The sequence below is a fragment of the Canis lupus genome, chromosome 5 (genome assembly GCF_003254725.2).
Source record: "Canis lupus dingo isolate Sandy chromosome 5, ASM325472v2, whole genome shotgun sequence".
Taxonomy (NCBI): domain Eukaryota; kingdom Metazoa; phylum Chordata; class Mammalia; order Carnivora; family Canidae; genus Canis; species Canis lupus.
The window spans coordinates 63,814,919-63,833,111 of record NC_064247.1 but is presented as its reverse complement, the minus strand read 5'-3'; the positions used below and the strand labels follow the sequence as shown (position 1 = coordinate 63,833,111).

Genomic DNA, 18,193 nt, shown 5'->3' with positions numbered 1-18,193 from the left:
GAGCGGGTGTGGGGAAGAAAGACTGTCTGCAAAGCCGCGGGGTGGGGCTGCCGCAGCGGTGGGACCCGGGAGGGAAGTCTGGGCGGGGTCCGAGAGCCAAGAGGGGCTTCTATTGTCCTCCCAGGAGCCCGCCAGCCCCTCCCCTCGGTGTGCGGGGTGGGGCCCAGACTCCCGCCCCCCACGGGCCCCCCGGACCCGGGTGGCGGCGGGAGGAGGCGCCGCATCGCGCTGCCGGGCGGGGATGCGCGGTGCTGATGCTGCAGGCCGGTGCCGCATTCTGCGGCGGCGTCCCCCGATTGGCCGCGCGCGGTGACGCCAGGCCGGGCGCTGCGGGGGGGCCCAGCCTATAAGAGCGGGCGGCGGGGGCGGCCGACCCTCCGCAGCCAGCCCCGACCCGTCCGCGCGTGTCCCGCAGCCGCCCGCCACACGCACCGAGCATGAGGGAGATCGTGCACATCCAGGCCGGCCAGTGCGGCAACCAGATCGGAGCCAAGGTGAGGACGCGCGCCGCCTCCGTCCCCTCCCCCGCCCCAGGCTCGGTCCCCGACACCGGCACGCGACCCGCGTCCCCACCCAGAGCCGCGCTTACCACCGCGAAGCCGAGAACAAAGGGACGAGCCGGGGTGATCCCGGCCCTGCCACGTCCACACCGCCTGCCCTCTGTTTCTGCTCGGGTTAGCTCAGGCCTGCAGGAGCGCAGCCCAAGTCGGCGACTAAGCTCCATCCACAGCGGCTGCAGCTGCGGGGACGGTTTGGGCGTGGCCCTCTTCTTGGGGTCGCAACTCAGCCTTGAGCGAGATGGGTGGGGTGGGCAGGTGTGGGTGGGACACCCCCTTCAAAGCCGAAATGATTCCATCTGCCCTGCTCCCGCTCCCCCCACCAACAGGATGCCCTCCAAGTGGCCAGAACCCCCCCACACAGGCCCCCAAACATACAGTTTGGAACCTCGGCTTCCTGACCCCACCCTGTTCCTTTGTTGGGGGAGGGGTTGGGCCCAGACTCGGGGTGACCTTGGCCCAGGACTGGACTCTCCCTCTGCTCAGCCCCGCCTGGACAAACGCCCGGTGGGGTTGGACAGCGCCCACTCAGGGACCATGGAGTCAGGGTGGGTTGTGGGAACAAAGCTGGGCTCTGGAATGGAGAGCTGCATCACCCTGCGGCTCCTCCCCTCCATTGTTAGCCTTCATCGGAGACCTTGGGACTAAGGGGATGAGAAGGTGGTATCATTCCCCACTGGAACCTAGGAGACAGTTGTCACGTCCCCAAGTCCAAGGAGATTATTTCTTGCCCAAGGTCACACAGCAAGTGTGACCAAAGAGCCATGCTATCTTCCAGAGCTCTCGTCCCTGCAGACGTCCAGCCCAGGGCTCAGGCTGGGTGGGTGGGGCCTGCTGCCCACTGGGACACTCCACAGAACAAAATGGGGGACCCCAGGGGTGGCTTTGTCAGGACCAAGGCCAGGGACCCAGGGTGCAGTGGTGCAGGGCGAGTTTCCCAAAGGAGGCAGTGGGAGGAGACAAGTCTTGGAGGGGAAGGGGCCAAGGAAGGGATTCCTCTGGAGGCTGTTGCCATGGAAACCAGGCAAGAACAAAAAGCTAATTACAACCCGGCTGGGGCAGCCTCGTGGCTGATATGTAAATTGCAACTTCTCTAGGGTGGAGGCGACTTGGATGGGGTGGAGGGGTGGTACCAGGGAGACTCCCTAATCACCCGAAGAAACAGCTGTGCCTGCCCCAGAAAGGGGGCTGGGAGAGGGGGAGGCCGGGGGGGGATGATGGCCTCAAATCAAATCAGGGCTCCTGGGGCAGTCACTGACAGCTGCCCTGGCCAGGTGGGAGGGGCGGGGGGCTCATTAATGTGGTCACAGGGGCCAGGCCTGCCCTGAACATCTGCTCCTCAGAGGGTCAGGGGTCACTGGGGGAGGGAGGGCAGCCCTGAGTTCAGCCTGAGCCTAGCGGAGTCATGATCTGTTTATACACCCATCCTTTCTGTGGCCCGGACAGACACATATCAAGCAAAGGCAAGTCCACGCCCGGAGCTGTAGCTGGGCTAGGGCTAGGGGTAGGGGTAGTGGGAGGGAGGTGGCAGGAGGAGGAGGGAAGAGGGCAGGGGCCATAGCCTGAATGCTGGACATGTGTCCTCAGCTGAGATTTTTTTTCCTCCTTCTTAGAGTTGTGGCCTCATGGGTTTGCTAATTATTTTTATTCCTTTTGGGTTGATTTTCTTATTTTATGTTGTTTTAAAAATTAATGTCTGATCCTTTCTAACAATGAAACCAGAGAGAGGTGGATTTTGTGGGGGGAGGAATTGTTTCTTTCTTTTCCACCTCTGCCTTTTTTGGCCGACCAATGACAGCAGTTGAGCTTTTTCCTTCTGGACTCCTTGTCCTGGAAAGTCTTCAGAGACCAAACTCAAAGAAAATGCTGAAAGCTGGGGCCAGGCCCAGCAGATGCTGACATCTGCCCTGTGGAGGGGCAGTTCATTAACCATTTCTGTTTACTGATCCCATATTGGCTGTGGGCTTTCTGGTGAGGGGAGAGAGCAAACCTTGACATCCCATCACCAGCAGCAGCTGACAGGGGTGAGGGTGGGGGTGGGGTGGGGGTGGGGCTGCTGCTCTGCTTGCTGGACCTGGAGCGGTGCCTGGCACAGTTGCGCCTGCTCTAGCGAGGGCCCTGGCTGTGGAAGGATGGAGAGAGGTCAGGGCGAGAACACACCTCTCCTGAGAGGCAGTTTGACATCGATCGCTACTGATTGAGCACTGTGCCAGATGCTTTAGGCGCCATCACCTCACGGGGAGGCAGCGAGAGGAGGTATCGCCCTTCCCCCAGGGGTCGTTCCGGGAAGTGGAGGCACCGCCCAGCAAGGATAGGGCAGGAGTCTGAGTCTAGGTCTGCACGGATACATCAGGATGGGCGGGGCCTCCCACCCCCCACCCGCCACCCGCCACCCGCCACCTCACCGTCGCCACCAAACTGGCGGATGAATCCGGGGACCTCGGCCTTCCCCTCTGGGTGCAGGACCTTCCAGGAGCCTTTGTCTGCGCCCCCTTCTCTCGGCCGCTGGGCGGAGCTTCGGAGGGGCGGGCCCTGGCGCTGACCGCCAATGCGGGGAGGGATTTCCTGATTTCCTTGCACCCGCCTCCTAACTGGGTCAGAGTAGCGCTGGTTGTGCTCGGGGCGGGGAGAGACATCAAGGTCCTGAAAGGGTCCAACTGCCATGAGTTAGCAAGCCCTCAACTTGCCTTGGCAGACGCCTCCGTGGCCCCCGAGCAGGGACGCGGCAAAGGATCAGCACTGCGGACAGCGCCGGGGGGGCGCGTGGGTCGGTCATAGCAGCGGAGCTCAGACCGGGTAGTTTTCTCAACTGTAGTGGTGGTCATAGTTGTTTCTTATTTAATCTACAAAATTGTATTCTTTATTTATTATTACGTAATATATTTTACTAATAAGATAATTGATTAATTTAAAAAAAGATTTTATTTATTTATTTATTCATGAGAGACACAGAGAGAGGCAGAGACACAGACAGAGAAGCAGGCTCTTTGCAGGGAGCCTGATGCGGGACTCCATCCCAGGATGTAGGATCACGCCCTGAGCCAAAGGCAGACGCTCAAACACTGAGCCACCCAGGCGTCCCAAGATAATTATTTTATTTTATTTTATTTTATTTTATTTTATTTTATTTTAAGATTTTATTTATTTATTCATGAGACACACACACACACACACAGAGGCAGAGACACAGGCAGAGGGAGAAGCAGGCTCCCTGCGGGGAGCCTGATGTGGGACTCTATCCGATCCCGGGTCTCCAGGATCACTTCCTGGGCCAAAGGCAGGCGCTAAACCACTGAGCCACCATGGATCCCCCAAGATATTTTTACTAGTTTTAACTACAAAAGCAATTATTAATATATTCTTCTAAAAAGTTGCAGATAAAGTCAAAGTGCCCATTTAGCCACCATATGCCTCTAGGTCCTGCTCTCCTAGGGGACAATTTTGCTTTCCATTCTTCCAAGCTGTTTTCTGTGCATGTGCACCTATACATCTTTATACAAAAATGTAAAATCTTTTTGAGGTCCCCTGTTTTACTTTACATATAATTATCCAATGTGCCTTTCCCTCAAGGATGTGTCTTGGGGGTGTGCTCATATCATATTTTACTGCACCACAGTATCCCAAAATATATTGACTTTTCAAAACTTTTATTTTTGGGACGCCTGGGTAGTTCAGTGGTTGAGCATCTGCCCTCAGCTCAGGTTGCGATCTTGGAGTACTGGGATCAAGTCCCACATCAGGCTCCCTTCATGGAGCCTGCTTCTCCATCTACGTCTCTGCCTCTTTCTCTCTGTGTCTCTCATGAATAAGTAAAATCTTTTTAAAAATAAAACTTATTTTTGTTATCTGTGCATATGGCTTTACAGATTTAAATAGCATCTAACCTTTTAACTCAATGAAGCCAACATTTGCTGAATGCATTGAGACTTGTGCTAACCCCTTAATGTGGGTACTATTATCATGTCCACTTTACAGATGAGAAAACTGAGGTCCCAGGAGGTAGAGTCACTGGCACACATCAACTGGTGCTGGGATCTGGTCCATCACCTCCTGGAAGACCATGCCTTCCATAGATGCATTTTCTTTCTTTCTTTTTTTTTTTTTCCATAGATGCATTTTCAATAACTTTCTGTAGATCTGTTGATGGTAGGGTAACTGAATCACTCTCTCCTGGCCCTATACTTGCTGTCTTGAACTCATCACTCCTCTACATGGGCTACGGTGTCCCTGAAACCAGAGATTTGTGGGTGTCCCAGAGCTCTGGGGACCAAGCCCCTGGCTCCCATGCAGGCCTTAGGCTGAGGAGGCCATAGGGATCCAAGTAGTGGTAGGAAGCTCTGATCAGGCCCTGAATGCCTCAGTGACATTTCTGTGTGTTTATTTTTCCTAATTACAAAATTATCACACACTGTGTAAAAAGAACAGTTAACAATGACAAAACAGAGAATAAATCCAGCCCCTCCCTTCACTGAAATGACCTCTGATAACAGCCTCTCTGGATGAATTGCCAAGACTTTTCTATGCATTTTATAATAATAACAATACCTGCCCATATCAGAATTTTAATTTTTTACTTATTAAAAATTTTTTTCTTAATTCATTTGAGAGAGACAGAAAGAGTGAGCGAGAGCACCAGCAGAAGGAGGGTCAGAGGGAGAGGGAGAAGCAGACTCCCCACTGAGCAGGGGGCCCAACTTGGGAATCAATCCCAGGACCCCTGGATCACGACCTGAGCCAAAGGCAAACACTTAACCGATTGGGCCACCCAGATGTCCCTATCAGAGTTTTTAAACATATTTTTAGCTAATCTCTTTGTTTAGAAATTAACATTTGACAGGGGTGCGTGGGTGGCTCAGTCAGTTGGCAGTCTGCCTAAAGCTCAGGTCATGATCCAGGGGTCTTGTGATTGAGCCCCACATCCGGCTCCCTGCTCAATGAGGAGCCTGCTTCTCCCTCTCCCTCTGCCGTTCCCCCCACTCCTGCTCTCTGGTTCTCTCTATTTCTCTGTCAAATAAATAAAGTCTTAAAAAAAAGAAATTAACGTGACAATTCCAAAAGAGTCAAAGGGTATATAGTGAAAAGAACTTTCCCCCAACCCAGACCCACATTCCAAGGCCCAGGTCCCTGGAACAGATCTCTGTGTGCCTGTTAGAGACATCTATATTTAGATAAATATGTGCAAACTGGGTTCTAATTGCTTTTTTCACTCAGCTGTCTTTTTGCCAGCACATGACTCACATGTAAAGGCTTGTTATTTCTTGAGGCCTTCATATCATTCATCTTTTGAAAGTCACTCCAACCCTGAGGAACAAAGAGGAGGGGCACTGGAAAGTCACACAGCGTGTGACTCCTGACTCTCCTTGTATGGGCCCACTGTGCTTCACAACGGTTTGGCAATGCCCTTTGGGTGAAGGCCGAGCTCTGTGAAGCCTTCCCTTCACCCAGGGGGTACGTCTTTACATATATGCACACGTTCACATGCTTCCTGCTAAGACTTGTTCTCACTATCAGGCCTATTGAACAGATGAGGACACAGAGTGCCTCCAGGACCCACTCAGGGTCCGACAGCTGGAAAGAGGTGGTCCAGCTCCTGTAGGGTGAGTGGTAGCAGGTAGTGGAGAGAGTAAGCCCTGGGAGTCAGGGCTATGCCAGGTCTTTGCAGGCAGGCTGGGGGGCCCCAGGCAAGTCATTCCCCATGCAGGCCCCTGTGATTCCCACTGGCTGAGGCTGATGAGGTACTGAACACTGCCAGACCCTGTTTCTAGACATCCCATGCCCTGACACTGAGGGACATGTGTATCCTGGACTCTCTCTGTCCCTTGCCTTCTGTGTACCTCCATTCCTTCATCTGAAAAGAGAGAATAAAGAAAACCACCCCAAGAGAGTGTTTATTACTAACCCCTCATGGAGGAGTGGACCAAAGGCCCCTGGTTAGCAAAGGCAGAGCTGAGTCTGGAGGAACCAGGTCCATGTCAGCTGAGCCCTGAACCACACTGAGAGCTCCAGGCACCATGAACATGCAAACAGTGGATGCATATTGACTATCACAATTTTCTGAGAGATGACAGAGCTTGGGCCCTTCTCTGAGGTTACTCAAAGGGGCTAGTGCAAACTTTGAGTCCAGGCCCCTGATTTTACACTCAGGGCTGAGTTCATGGGAGGGAAAGGGCCTGGCGGGGGTCATGAGCACTTGCTGACCCTTCCTTTCCCCCCTGCAGTTCTGGGAAGTCATCAGTGATGAGCACGGTATAGACCCCAGTGGCAACTATGTGGGCGACTCAGACCTGCAGCTGGAACGCATCAGCGTCTACTACAACGAGGCCTCTTGTGAGCTCCCACCTTACCCCCATGCTTCCTCTGGGAGGAGGGGGGAGGGCTTCTTGACTGTGGGGTCTCAGCATCTCTGCCCTCCTCACAAAACAAAGATGAAGAACCCTAGAAACTGCCATTGGAGTGAGAGTCAAATATGTATAATGCTCAGCAGAGTCCAGGAGGCCCCTTAGGAAGCCCGGGGAGGGTCTAGAGTAGGGACCATTTAGCAATTAGTATAAAACAATGTCCATAGTGAACTGGAGAAATATTCACCTGCCCACATGGATGTAGGATGTGGTCCCCATTTCATGCATGGTTCCAGCCTCTCTGACCCCAGAGAGTCTGAGTGCTTATGGTGACAGCATGACTCTGGCAGGCTGAGCAGGATTTAGAGGGCAAGAGAATTGCGACTGCCTGCAGGCCCCTGACCTTCTGTGACCCACATAACCCACCCTTTCCCTCTAGCTCATAAGTATGTGCCTCGGGCCATTCTGGTGGACCTTGAGCCCGGAACCATGGACAGCGTCCGGTCTGGGGCCTTTGGGCATCTTTTCAGGCCTGACAACTTCATCTTTGGTAAGTCTCCCCTGTCCCACACTCTGATGCAGACCCCATCACAGGCAGATCCAAAACAGCAGAAACAGCAGGGCAAAGTCACTCCTTAGCAAGACAAAAGTGACCTTTCCAGTTTGCATTTGGCAACAGAGGCTCCAAGAAAGGGTTCTGTGCAGGGAATATAAACCACTTGTATTTCATTGTGTAAAACAGAGAATTAAGTTTATAGGACTGTTACAGAACTTTCAGGACAGGAGTCAGTCTCCAGAGGACTCAAATTCATGGGCATGCAACACTGCTGTGATCAAGATGGCCTCACCCCATTTCTGTCTCCCAGAGCTCAACACCCCAAGTGATGGGCAAAAATCCCCATTCACACTCCAAGCTGCAAGGGATTCTGGGGGTCATAGTTTACACTCCCAGCACGGCTAGCCAGAGGGTGGGTGGGCTGGAGGGGAGGGCTGACAGACTCATCCAGGAGCCCCTAGGGAGGCAGAGCAGGAGCTACCACTCCAGGTTCTCAATTCCTGTGTAGAGCCCTTAACATTGGGCATCCCCATGTCACGGAGCTTCCACAGTTGCTCTCTTTGATGGCATGTTCAGGCAGGCACTATAGGTCCCTCTCCTGCTTCCCCCTAACCTGTCCTCACCTACAGGTCAGAGTGGGGCTGGCAACAATTGGGCCAAAGGTCACTACACGGAGGGCGCAGAGCTGGTGGACTCAGTCCTGGATGTGGTGCGGAAGGAGTGTGAGAATTGCGACTGCCTGCAGGGCTTCCAGCTGACCCACTCGCTCGGCGGGGGCACAGGGTCCGGGATGGGCACACTGCTCATCAGCAAGGTGCGCGAGGAGTACCCCGACCGCATCATGAACACCTTCAGTGTGGTGCCCTCCCCCAAGGTGTCGGACACAGTGGTGGAGCCCTACAACGCCACGCTGTCCATCCACCAGCTGGTGGAGAACACGGACGAGACCTACTGCATCGACAATGAGGCTTTGTACGACATCTGCTTCCGCACTCTCAAGCTGGCCACGCCCACCTACGGTGACCTCAACCACCTGGTGTCGGCCACCATGAGCGGCGTCACTACTTCTCTCCGCTTCCCCGGCCAGCTCAATGCTGACCTGCGCAAGCTGGCCGTGAATATGGTGCCCTTCCCCCGCCTGCACTTCTTCATGCCCGGCTTTGCCCCACTCACCGCGAGGGGCAGCCAGCAGTACCGCGCGCTCACGGTGCCCGAGCTCACTCAGCAGATGTTCGACGCCAAGAACATGATGGCTGCCTGTGACCCCCGCCACGGCCGCTACCTGACCGTGGCCACCGTCTTCCGCGGGCGCATGTCCATGAAGGAGGTGGACGAGCAGATGCTGGCCATCCAGAGCAAGAACAGCAGCTACTTCGTCGAGTGGATCCCCAACAACGTGAAGGTGGCCGTGTGTGACATCCCACCCCGGGGGCTCAAGATGTCCTCCACCTTCATCGGCAACAGCACGGCCATCCAGGAGCTGTTCAAGCGCATCTCGGAGCAGTTCACAGCCATGTTCCGGCGCAAGGCCTTCCTGCACTGGTACACGGGCGAGGGCATGGACGAGATGGAGTTCACTGAGGCCGAGAGCAACATGAACGACCTGGTGTCCGAGTACCAGCAGTACCAGGACGCCACGGCCGAGGAGGAGGGCGAGATGTACGAAGATGACGAGGAGGAGTCCGAGGCTCAGGGCCCCAAGTGAAGCGGGAGGGGCAGAGCCAGGCTGTCGCTGTGGCCCAGAGGCCTGTCCCCCAGAGCCACGTCGCCACTGACACCGCCCCGAGCCTTGCCCCCACCAGCTCTGGCCACAGCGCCCTAGGGCTCCCGAGTGTTTGTCCTCCAGTATTTACGGCATCCCCACCCCACGTGAGTCCTGTTTTCCCACCATAGGTCAGCTCCATCGTGTCTGCTTTATTTGTCAGCTCCAGGCCTGTTTTATGGTTTGTTTTGTTTTTTGTTTTTACTGGTTTGTGTTTATATTTTGGGGGGGAATACTTAATAAATTTATTGCTGTCAGATATCCCTGCCTGGTCCTGGAGATTTCTTTTTATTCTGGAAAGTTGGGTCTAGAGGGGTCAGCAGGGGCAGATAGGGAGGCCCAGGCTGGGGAACGGTCATTGTCTCCCAGGCTGGTCGCCGACGCAGGCCTGTGTGTACAGCCTGCGGGTTCTGAAGGCACAGCTGCTGTGGAGCTTCCGGAAGTGGGGTCCTGGACACGGGCCATGAGTGGATGAAGCCTCATTCTAGAACCACAGGTGTAGCTTGCTCTTGACTTGAAAACTATCCCTAGTCTCCCATAGGGAGACACACACTCCAGAGCATTCCTCTGGTTTATCTGTATGCTGCACGTTAGAGGAAGGCAGTGGAGACTCAAATGGGAGGTTGGAAGGGAGGACCCTGAACACTCCCTAGAAAAAAATGTGGTGTGTTGTAGAGTTGGGTTTTGGGCCCTGGGAAGGGGCTGGAGGGGGTCAGTGAGCTGTGGCCACAACACAGGCAAACCCCAGCACACCCCGGGTAGGAAGCCATGTGAGGGCTCCATACGTCCCCTGGTGACATTCCTGTGGCTGTAGGGCTCCCAGTGTGGGACTGCAGGGGTGGGCTCCTGGAAGGGACCCACCATTACTGTGTATAGAGTTGGACTTCTCCATTCAGCCTTCCCACACCCCATTCTTCAAAGCTAGGGGTTTCATCAATCCTAGCTCCACCTGGAACATAAAAGGGGCTTCAGTGCAGGCAGCAGCACCCTGGCTCCTGGCTCTTTTATCTAGATATTTGTGCAGAAGAAAGCCAAAGAGACCACTGGCCCCTGATGTAGGCTAGGGAACTAAAGCCCCCAAAAGGGTCCAAGTCTCAGGCTTTTGCCCTGACACAGGCTGGGCTTTGAAGTCTCTGGGGTCCCCTGAGCAGCAGAGAAGCACATTCTAAGAGCCAATGCTTCTGGGCACCTGCTGTGCTTGGTCAGCTCCAAGCATTTCACATTTGGAAATGTGTGTCTCCTTAAGAGCTGTGTGTCTCCATCCCACACATGCAGTGACTGGGTCACAGTGTATATGACTGATGAGGCCACATGGTGAGTGGGAATTTGCGCCCTGCTCTGGGTCACAGCAGCTGGGTCCTCATCACCAAGAAAGGGTTAGATTGCAGGAGAGTCTCCTCCATCACATCCCAGGGCTACACAGGGCTGCAGGCCTCCACACTGTGGTAGGGAGTGGTGCCCACAGCTCACATTCTCAAGGCTTCTGGACCCAAAAAGGGTTGAGACACCTGCCCAGTGTTGACAAGAGCCCCTGCAGCTCCTGACATTCACAGATGCTCCTTCTGGGTCCCAGATCCACTGTCTTAACTGGGTCTTCTCCTGAGGGCGCAATACATATACCTCATTTAACCTTCACAGTGATGCTGCAAGGTACACATCATTGTCATCCACATCCTACAGGCAAAGAAATGGAGGCTGAGAGAAGTGAGGGCATTTGCCAGTTGGCAAGTGGCAGAGCCAGGTGTCCAGCCCAAGATTGTACACCTCTCCATTTGGCTTAAAATAGTCAAAAATTTTACTTCCCTCCCAAGCACTGGCACCCACCAATACATCATCTTTGCTCATGTCACTCAGATGAGGCTGGCCTTCCTGGGCCACTCTGCCTTTGTGGAGTTGACTGTGGGGCCAATCCCCTTGATCCTTCTCCCAAGGTCCACAATCCAACTTAGTATGAATGTGTGGTGTACATTTTGGTGGGGACTATATTGGTGGGGATGTGAGGAGGTGGAAGGGTGGCAGCCCAGCACCTCTAGCCCCCTAGCCCATTTCTGCTGCCCCCCAGAGTCCATCTCTGCTTCCCCTAAGAGTCCGTCTCTGCTTCCCCCCCAGAGTCCATCTCTGCTCCCCCCCAGAGCCCATCTCTACTCCCCCCCAGAATCCATCTCTGCTGGCCCCCAGAGTCCATCTCTTGCCCCCCAGAGTTCTGTAGTAGGGACCTCATGCTTTCTTTCCCAGCCCACTCTTCTCTCCTCCAGCTGGTTCTCCCCTGAGCCTCCAGCTTTACTTTCTTATGAGGAGTAACATAGGTCTCTGCTGTTTTGCACCATTGTATCTTCACTTCTCATTGCCTCCATTTCAGAAATTGTGGGACAGACCTCAAGTCAGTCCTGTGTGCTACATGAGTTCCTGACCCACAATATCCCTAAGCATAATGAAATTGCTGCTTTATGGCACTGAACTTCAGAGTGGTTTGTTATATAGCAACTGAAAATAGGAACACACATGGGGAGTGGCTAGAACAGCATGTGACCCATAATAAAGGCCATGAATGTTTGCTCTTAAATGTATCCACTATTATTAGCAAAGGGAATTTGTTTACAGAGATGCATGGGCATGAGGGTGCAGGTAAGCTCAGCTCAGTGACTGCTGAGTCCTGCTTGAACCTTCTAACAGGGCTCTGACTGGCCCAGCACCAGCACTATCCAGTGTGGACGACACCTTTGGCTGGCATTCGGGACAGCCACTTCATTGGCTGCTTTGCCCTCAGCTCCATCTGTCCATTTCAGCCTAGGTGAAGGGCCAAGGGTGTCCAGACCTGGGCACACTCCCAGCTTTCATGAGGGAGAAGCCTCAACCCTTCCTGACCCTCTGCCTGGTCCCCTACAGGGAGTGTTCAGGGGCAAGGAGATGACTTTAGACTGCCAGAGCAAATACAAGATGCCCAGTTGAATTGGAAGTTTAGATAAATGACAAATAATGTTCCACTTGGGAGCATGATTATAGGAAGCAATTATGCCTCAGTTGCTAAATCCAAGAATCTTAGCCTAGATCCTGCCAGCAGCCCTGCAGCTAAGCCTTACCTGGGGGCCAGGTGGCCTTGAGCTCTTCACCCACTCACTTGCTCTTCGTGTGACCCTATGAAGCAGGTGCTTACAGATGGAGAAAGTGAGGCAGGAGACAAGTGAAACTGCTCCAGAGCATCCAGATGCCAGTGGCAGGACCACAATTTGAATGGAGGAGGTCGGGGCTGAGTCGTCACCATCCACCCACCCTGGGGACAGCACAGCAGCCTGAGAAGGGCATGGTGGGAGGGACAAAAAAAAGTGGCCTTCACCACTGCTCCTTGTGTCCAGGTCACTTCCCCTCTGAAGAAGAGCACTTTTCCCAGCTGCAAAGATCAAGTCCATGCTTGCCTTGCTTAGATAATAACAAATGAGAGTGTACACATACTGGAAGCTGATGAAGTCCACCTTTAGAAATTAGCAGATGCAGCTGTCGTTGCCACTGGGAGTGTGGAGTGGAACGGGGCAGGGGTTTGCCCAAATAAGGGATGAACCAGGCTTATATGGGATTCGGAGTGAGGTAGAGCTGAATGGAAGCCAAGCCACAGTGGCTGAGTGTGAAGATATCCACTTCTGACCAAGACATGGAACTTGACCAGAATCCTGTTTCCGGGGGAAGTACAGAGTTACAGTAGATATGGGGAATTGGTATGGCAGCTCATACTGAGGCTTCTCTGAGTCATACTCCAGGCAGGAGCTGGACACCGTTGCCATTAGTTGATTGCAAACACTGTTTCTCACAGTCTGTGAGTTTCAAAAGCAAGGTTTCTCAACATTGTACCTGCTATGGAATCAATGTTTGTGTCCTGTCCCCCATATTCATATGTTGAGGTTCTAATCCTTAATATGATGGTATTAGAAGGTGGGGCCTTTGGGAGGTGATTAGGTCATGAGGGTAGAGGGTCATGCATGGGATTAGTGCCCTAATAAAAGAGACCATAGAGAGCTCCATCATCCCTCCCACTATGTGAGGACACCTGGAGAAAATGCCATCTGCAGCCCACGAGAGCACCCGAGCATGTACCCTGGTTGCATCTCACCAGCACCCAGCGATGCTGACAGTGTCCTGGACTTCCAGCCTCCAGAACTGTGAGAAATGACTTTCTGTTTTTCATAAGTCACTCAGCTTGTGGTACTTTGTTATAGCAGCTTGAACAAACTTAGAGCACCCTTAATGATAATTTATAAAAGCCATTTTTACAGGTTCACCACGCTTGATCTGTGATAAGTGCTCAATGAGATGATGCCACTTACCGCTCCTGGCAGCATCATAATTTCATACTCACTCTCCATCTGAGTGAACTGAGGCTCTCTGAGCTTACTGGCCAGCAAGCTCATCACCAGGGGCCCCAAGGATTATGGGCATCACACAGCAGGACTCTGTTGGCAACATTCCAGACTCTGAATTTGGAGATTCCAACACAGCAATGGATAGGCTGTGCTACTCCACTGAATAGGCTGCTGCTACTCCACTGAAGCCAAACATGAGTGGTCAGATATGGAGTAGGACTTCCTGGTCCTGGAGACAATATGGAATGCTTCCATGCATTTTCTATCTCCTCTGATTGTGTTTGGAGGAGGACTGGACTCTTATCCAGCAAGAACCATTTGTAAGGTCAACCTTAGAGTTTCTCTCCAGGATTCCTCCACTTTCCAGTGCCCATCATATATTTAACATCTTTCTAGTAGCCCTGGGGAACACTTCAGTTTTCCAGTATGGCATGATTGTCATAGGAAAATCATAGAACAAAAATTAACAAAAAGAGAAAATGCTAGAGTCACCCATGGTTGTGGTAACACTGGCTACTGGTCAGCATTCCACAGAGAGAGGGGGAATGTCCAGACGTATGGCCCTGGACTGGTCTCTGGCTGTGCTCCTGGCTGCAGAGTGTTGGGGGTGAGGCAACAGGAGATTTCTTATGTGGCCTTTACTATGTTGAGCTAATTTCTATCTATTCCTATTTTTTGGAGTTTCTATTTTTTTTACTTTAACATTTTTTAATTTATTTCAGAGATAGTGAGACACACACACACACACAGAGAGAGAGAGAGAGAGAGAGCACATGAGCATGTGGAGGGGTAAGAAGGAGAAGCAGACTCCCTGCTGAGCAGGAAGCCCATTGTTGGGCTGGATCCCAGGACTCTGAGATCATAACCTGAGCTGAAAGTAGACACTTAATCAACTGAGCCACCCAGGTGCTCCTGGAGTTTTTAATATGATGGGGTATTGAATTTTATCAATACTTTTTCTATATCTATTGAGATGATCCTGTGATTTTTATCTTTAACAAGTAGTGTTGGGAAATGGGATATCTATATTCAAATTATTAAAATTAGACACTTATCTTACACCATACACACTGAAAAGATTAAAAACTTAAATATAAGACCTGAAACTATAAAACTCTTAGAAGATAACATAAGGGAGAATCTTCATGACATTGGCCTTGGCAATGATTTCATGGATGTGACTCCAAATGCACAGGCAACAAAAGCAAAAAGAGACAAGTTTTCATTAAACCAGAAAGCTTCTGCCTAGCAAAAGAAATAACAGAGTGGAAAGTTAATCTATGCAACTGAAGGAAATATTTGCAAACCATTTATTAGGTAAGTGGTTAATTTCCAAAATATATAAGGAATTTTGACAACTCAATAGCAAAAAACAACTTGATGAAAAAATAGAGGACTTGAATATACCAGTTCTCATTAAGGAGATGTACAAATTGCCACGGTGTATACAAAAAGCTGGCCAGCTTAGTTGGAAGGGCATGCTACTCTTGATCTTGGAGTTTTGAGTTTGAGCCCCACATTGGGTGCAGAGATTACATACATACATACATACATACATACATACATACATAAAATTTTAAAAAAGGATGCTCAATGTTACCAATCATGAGGGAAATGCAAATCAAAACCACAACAAAATACCATTTCATACCTGTTAGAATGGCTATTAGCAGAAAAATAAAAGACAAGTGTCAAAGCTGGAATCTTTGCACATTGTTTATGGGAATGCAAAATGGTGCCACTCTGGAGAACAGTATGGGGGCTACTCAATAAAATGAAAAATAGAGCTGGGATCCCTGGGTGGCTTGGCGGCAAAAGCGTCTGCCTTCAGCTCAGGGCATGATCCTGGAGTCCTGGGATCGAGTCCCACATCAGGCTCCCTGCATTGGAGCCTGCTTCTCCCTTTGCCTATGTCTCTGCCTCTCTCTGTGTGTCTCTCATGAATAAATAAATAAAATCTTTAAAAAAAAAAAAGAAAAATAGAGCTATCATATGATCCAGCAATCCCCCTTCTGGGTATTTATCTAAAATAATTGACATGGGGATCTCAAAGAGATATTAGTACTCCCACGTTAGTACTCCCACGTTCCTTGCAGCACTAGTCACAATAGCCAAGATATGGAAACAAAGTAAATGTTGGTTGACAGATGAATGGATAAAGAATATTTGATAGATACATCCAACAGAATACTGTCAGCCTCATAAAAGAAGGAAATCTTACAATATGCAACAACATGGGTGAACCTTAAGGACATTATGCTAAATGAAATAAGCCAGACTTGGAAAGACAAACTGCGTAATACCACTCATGTGAGTTACCCAAATTGTCAAAACTCACAGAAGCAAAGAGCAGGATGGTGGTTTCCAGGGACAGGGGGAAGGGAGGGACTCTAGTCAATGAGTACAGTTTCAGTTATGTGAAATTAATAAGTTCTAGAGATCTACTATACAAAATTGTGCCTATAGTTAGCAATCCTCTATGGTATACTTAAAAATCTGTTGGGGAATCCCCGGGTGGCTCAGCAGTTTAGCGTCTGCCTTTGGTCCAGAGTGTGATCCTGGAGTCCCGGGATCGAGTCCCGTGTCAGGCTCCTGGCATGAAGCCTGCTTCTCCTTCTGCCTGTGTCTCTGCCTCTCTCTTTCTATCATGAATAATAAAAAAAAATTTTAAAAATCTGTTAAGTGTGTATATCTCATGTTAAGTGTACTTACCACAATAAAATAAGATTTAAAATTTAAAAAAAATTGTGATGCCTGGGTGGCTCAATAGTTGAACGTCTGCCTTTGGCTCAGGCTGTGATCCCGGAGTCCAGGATCAAGTCCTGCATCAGGCTCCCCTGGCTTATCCCTCTGCCTATGGCTCTGCCTCTCTCTGTGTGTATCTCTCATGAATAAGTAAATAAAATCTTAAAAAAAATAATGCCACTACTTTGCTCAAAATCCTCTATGGAGAGACTGACTGCTGACATCAAATGTTTGTGATGATATGGAGGGACCAGAATGTTCACACCAATGGGAGTGTGAAACAAGCACAACTACCATGGGAAAAAGTTTTACAGGTTCCTAGGAAGTTAAACAAACACTGACCATATGATCTAGCCATTTCACGCATAAGTATTTACCAAGGAGAAATTAAAGCACATTTCCACACAGACTTGTACACAAATGTTTATAGTAGCTTCTTCATAATAGCAAACAGTGAAAACAGCACAGATGTTCATCAACAGGTGAATGGATAAACCAACTGTGGTCCATCCACACCATGGGATCCTATTAGCAATGAGAATAAACTGACACCTGACACCTGCTACAATATGGATGAGCCTCAAAATATTATGCTGAGGGCAGCCCGGGTGGCTCGGTGGTTTAGTGCCGCCTCAAGCCCATGGCCTGGTCCTGGAGATCCGGGATCAAGTCCCTCGTCGGGTTCCCTGCATGGAGCCTGCTTCTCCCTCTGCCTGTGTTTCTGCCTCTCTCTGTCTCTCATGAGTAAATAAATAAAATCTTTAAAAAAATAAAAAAATTTAAAAAATATTATGCTGAGTAAAAGAAGCCAAACAAAAGAAGAGTACATATGATAAGATACCATCTCTGTAAAATTCTGGAATGTAATGCAACGCAGTGACCAAAAACAGATCAGTGGTTGCCTGGGGATAGAGGTGGGGATAGGGAGGGAAGATTGCATTAGGGGATGAGGAAACACTGGAGGATGATGGATAGGTTTATTATCTTAGTTACAGTCACAGTTTCTTAGGTGTATGCATATGTCAAAACTTATCGGATTGTATATTTATACATGTGCAGTTTAGTGTATGTCCATTTATTGAAGTACTTCAATAAAGCTTCTAATGCCTCCCACCTTGGCATAAATCAAAGTCAATGTGTTTATAAATGCTACAGCTTTGCCTCTCACTTCACCTTTTACCAGGCTCCCACTTTTACCAAGCTCAGGCCACCAAGACCTGCTTTCTGTTCTACAGGCACACTGGGCTCTTTCAGTTCCTCAAGGGTTCGCCCTTGTGGTTTTCCTCTGGATGCTTTCCCACAGCTCTTCTGCGGTTCTCACCTTCTTACCCTTTGGGTCTTAAACTGAGCATGGTGTCCTTCTCCCCTGATTTTATCCACTACCTTATCACCTTCTTCCTTCCTTCCTTCCTTCCTTCCTTCCTTCCTTCCTTCCTTCCTTCCTTCCTTCCTTCTTTCTTTCTTTCTTTCTTTCTCCTTTCTTTCTTCTTTTTAAAATATTTTATTTATTTATTCATGAGAGACACACACAGAGAGAGGCAGAGACATAGACAGAGGAAAAAAGCAGGCTCCATGCGGGAAGCCTGATGTGGAACTCCATCCCGGGACTCCAGGCCAAAATCGGCGCTAAACCGCTGAGCCATTGGGGCTGCCCTATTTCTTTTTCTCTTATACCTCATCACATCTTATTAACTTGCATCTTTCCATATAGTCAGTCTGGCTCCTTGAGTCCTGGGACCTTGTCTGTCTTCTCACCACTGTGTCACAGGACCTGAGCCAAGCCTGGTGCAGCACTCATTCAGTTGGACAGTTGGTGCTAACACACATCTGTGGAGTGGGCCACCCGCCAGGTGAAACCTTCTTCCTCTCAGGGACTCAGGGAC

General features: G+C 50.6%; 1 protein-coding gene and 1 long non-coding RNA gene across 2 annotated transcripts; one reads left to right on the top strand and one right to left on the bottom strand.

Moving 5' to 3' along the window:
* Nucleotides 1-336: 336 nt before the first annotated feature.
* On the top strand, nucleotides 337-9,474 carry TUBB3 (tubulin beta 3 class III). Its single transcript, XM_025427179.3, has 4 exons — nucleotides 337-494; nucleotides 6,776-6,884; nucleotides 7,335-7,445; nucleotides 8,081-9,474. Exons 1-4 carry the CDS (start codon nucleotides 438-440, stop codon nucleotides 9,154-9,156), a joined length of 1,353 nt encoding a protein of 450 aa, XP_025282964.1. The 5' UTR covers nucleotides 337-437; the 3' UTR covers nucleotides 9,157-9,474.
* Nucleotides 7,594-12,731, bottom strand: LOC125755153 (uncharacterized). The gene is made up of 2 exons (XR_007410903.1): nucleotides 12,294-12,731; nucleotides 7,594-10,887 (listed from the first exon to the last, which is right to left on the bottom strand). It is a non-coding gene; the product is annotated as an uncharacterized LOC125755153 (long non-coding RNA).
* Nucleotides 12,732-18,193: the final 5,462 nt, after the last annotated feature.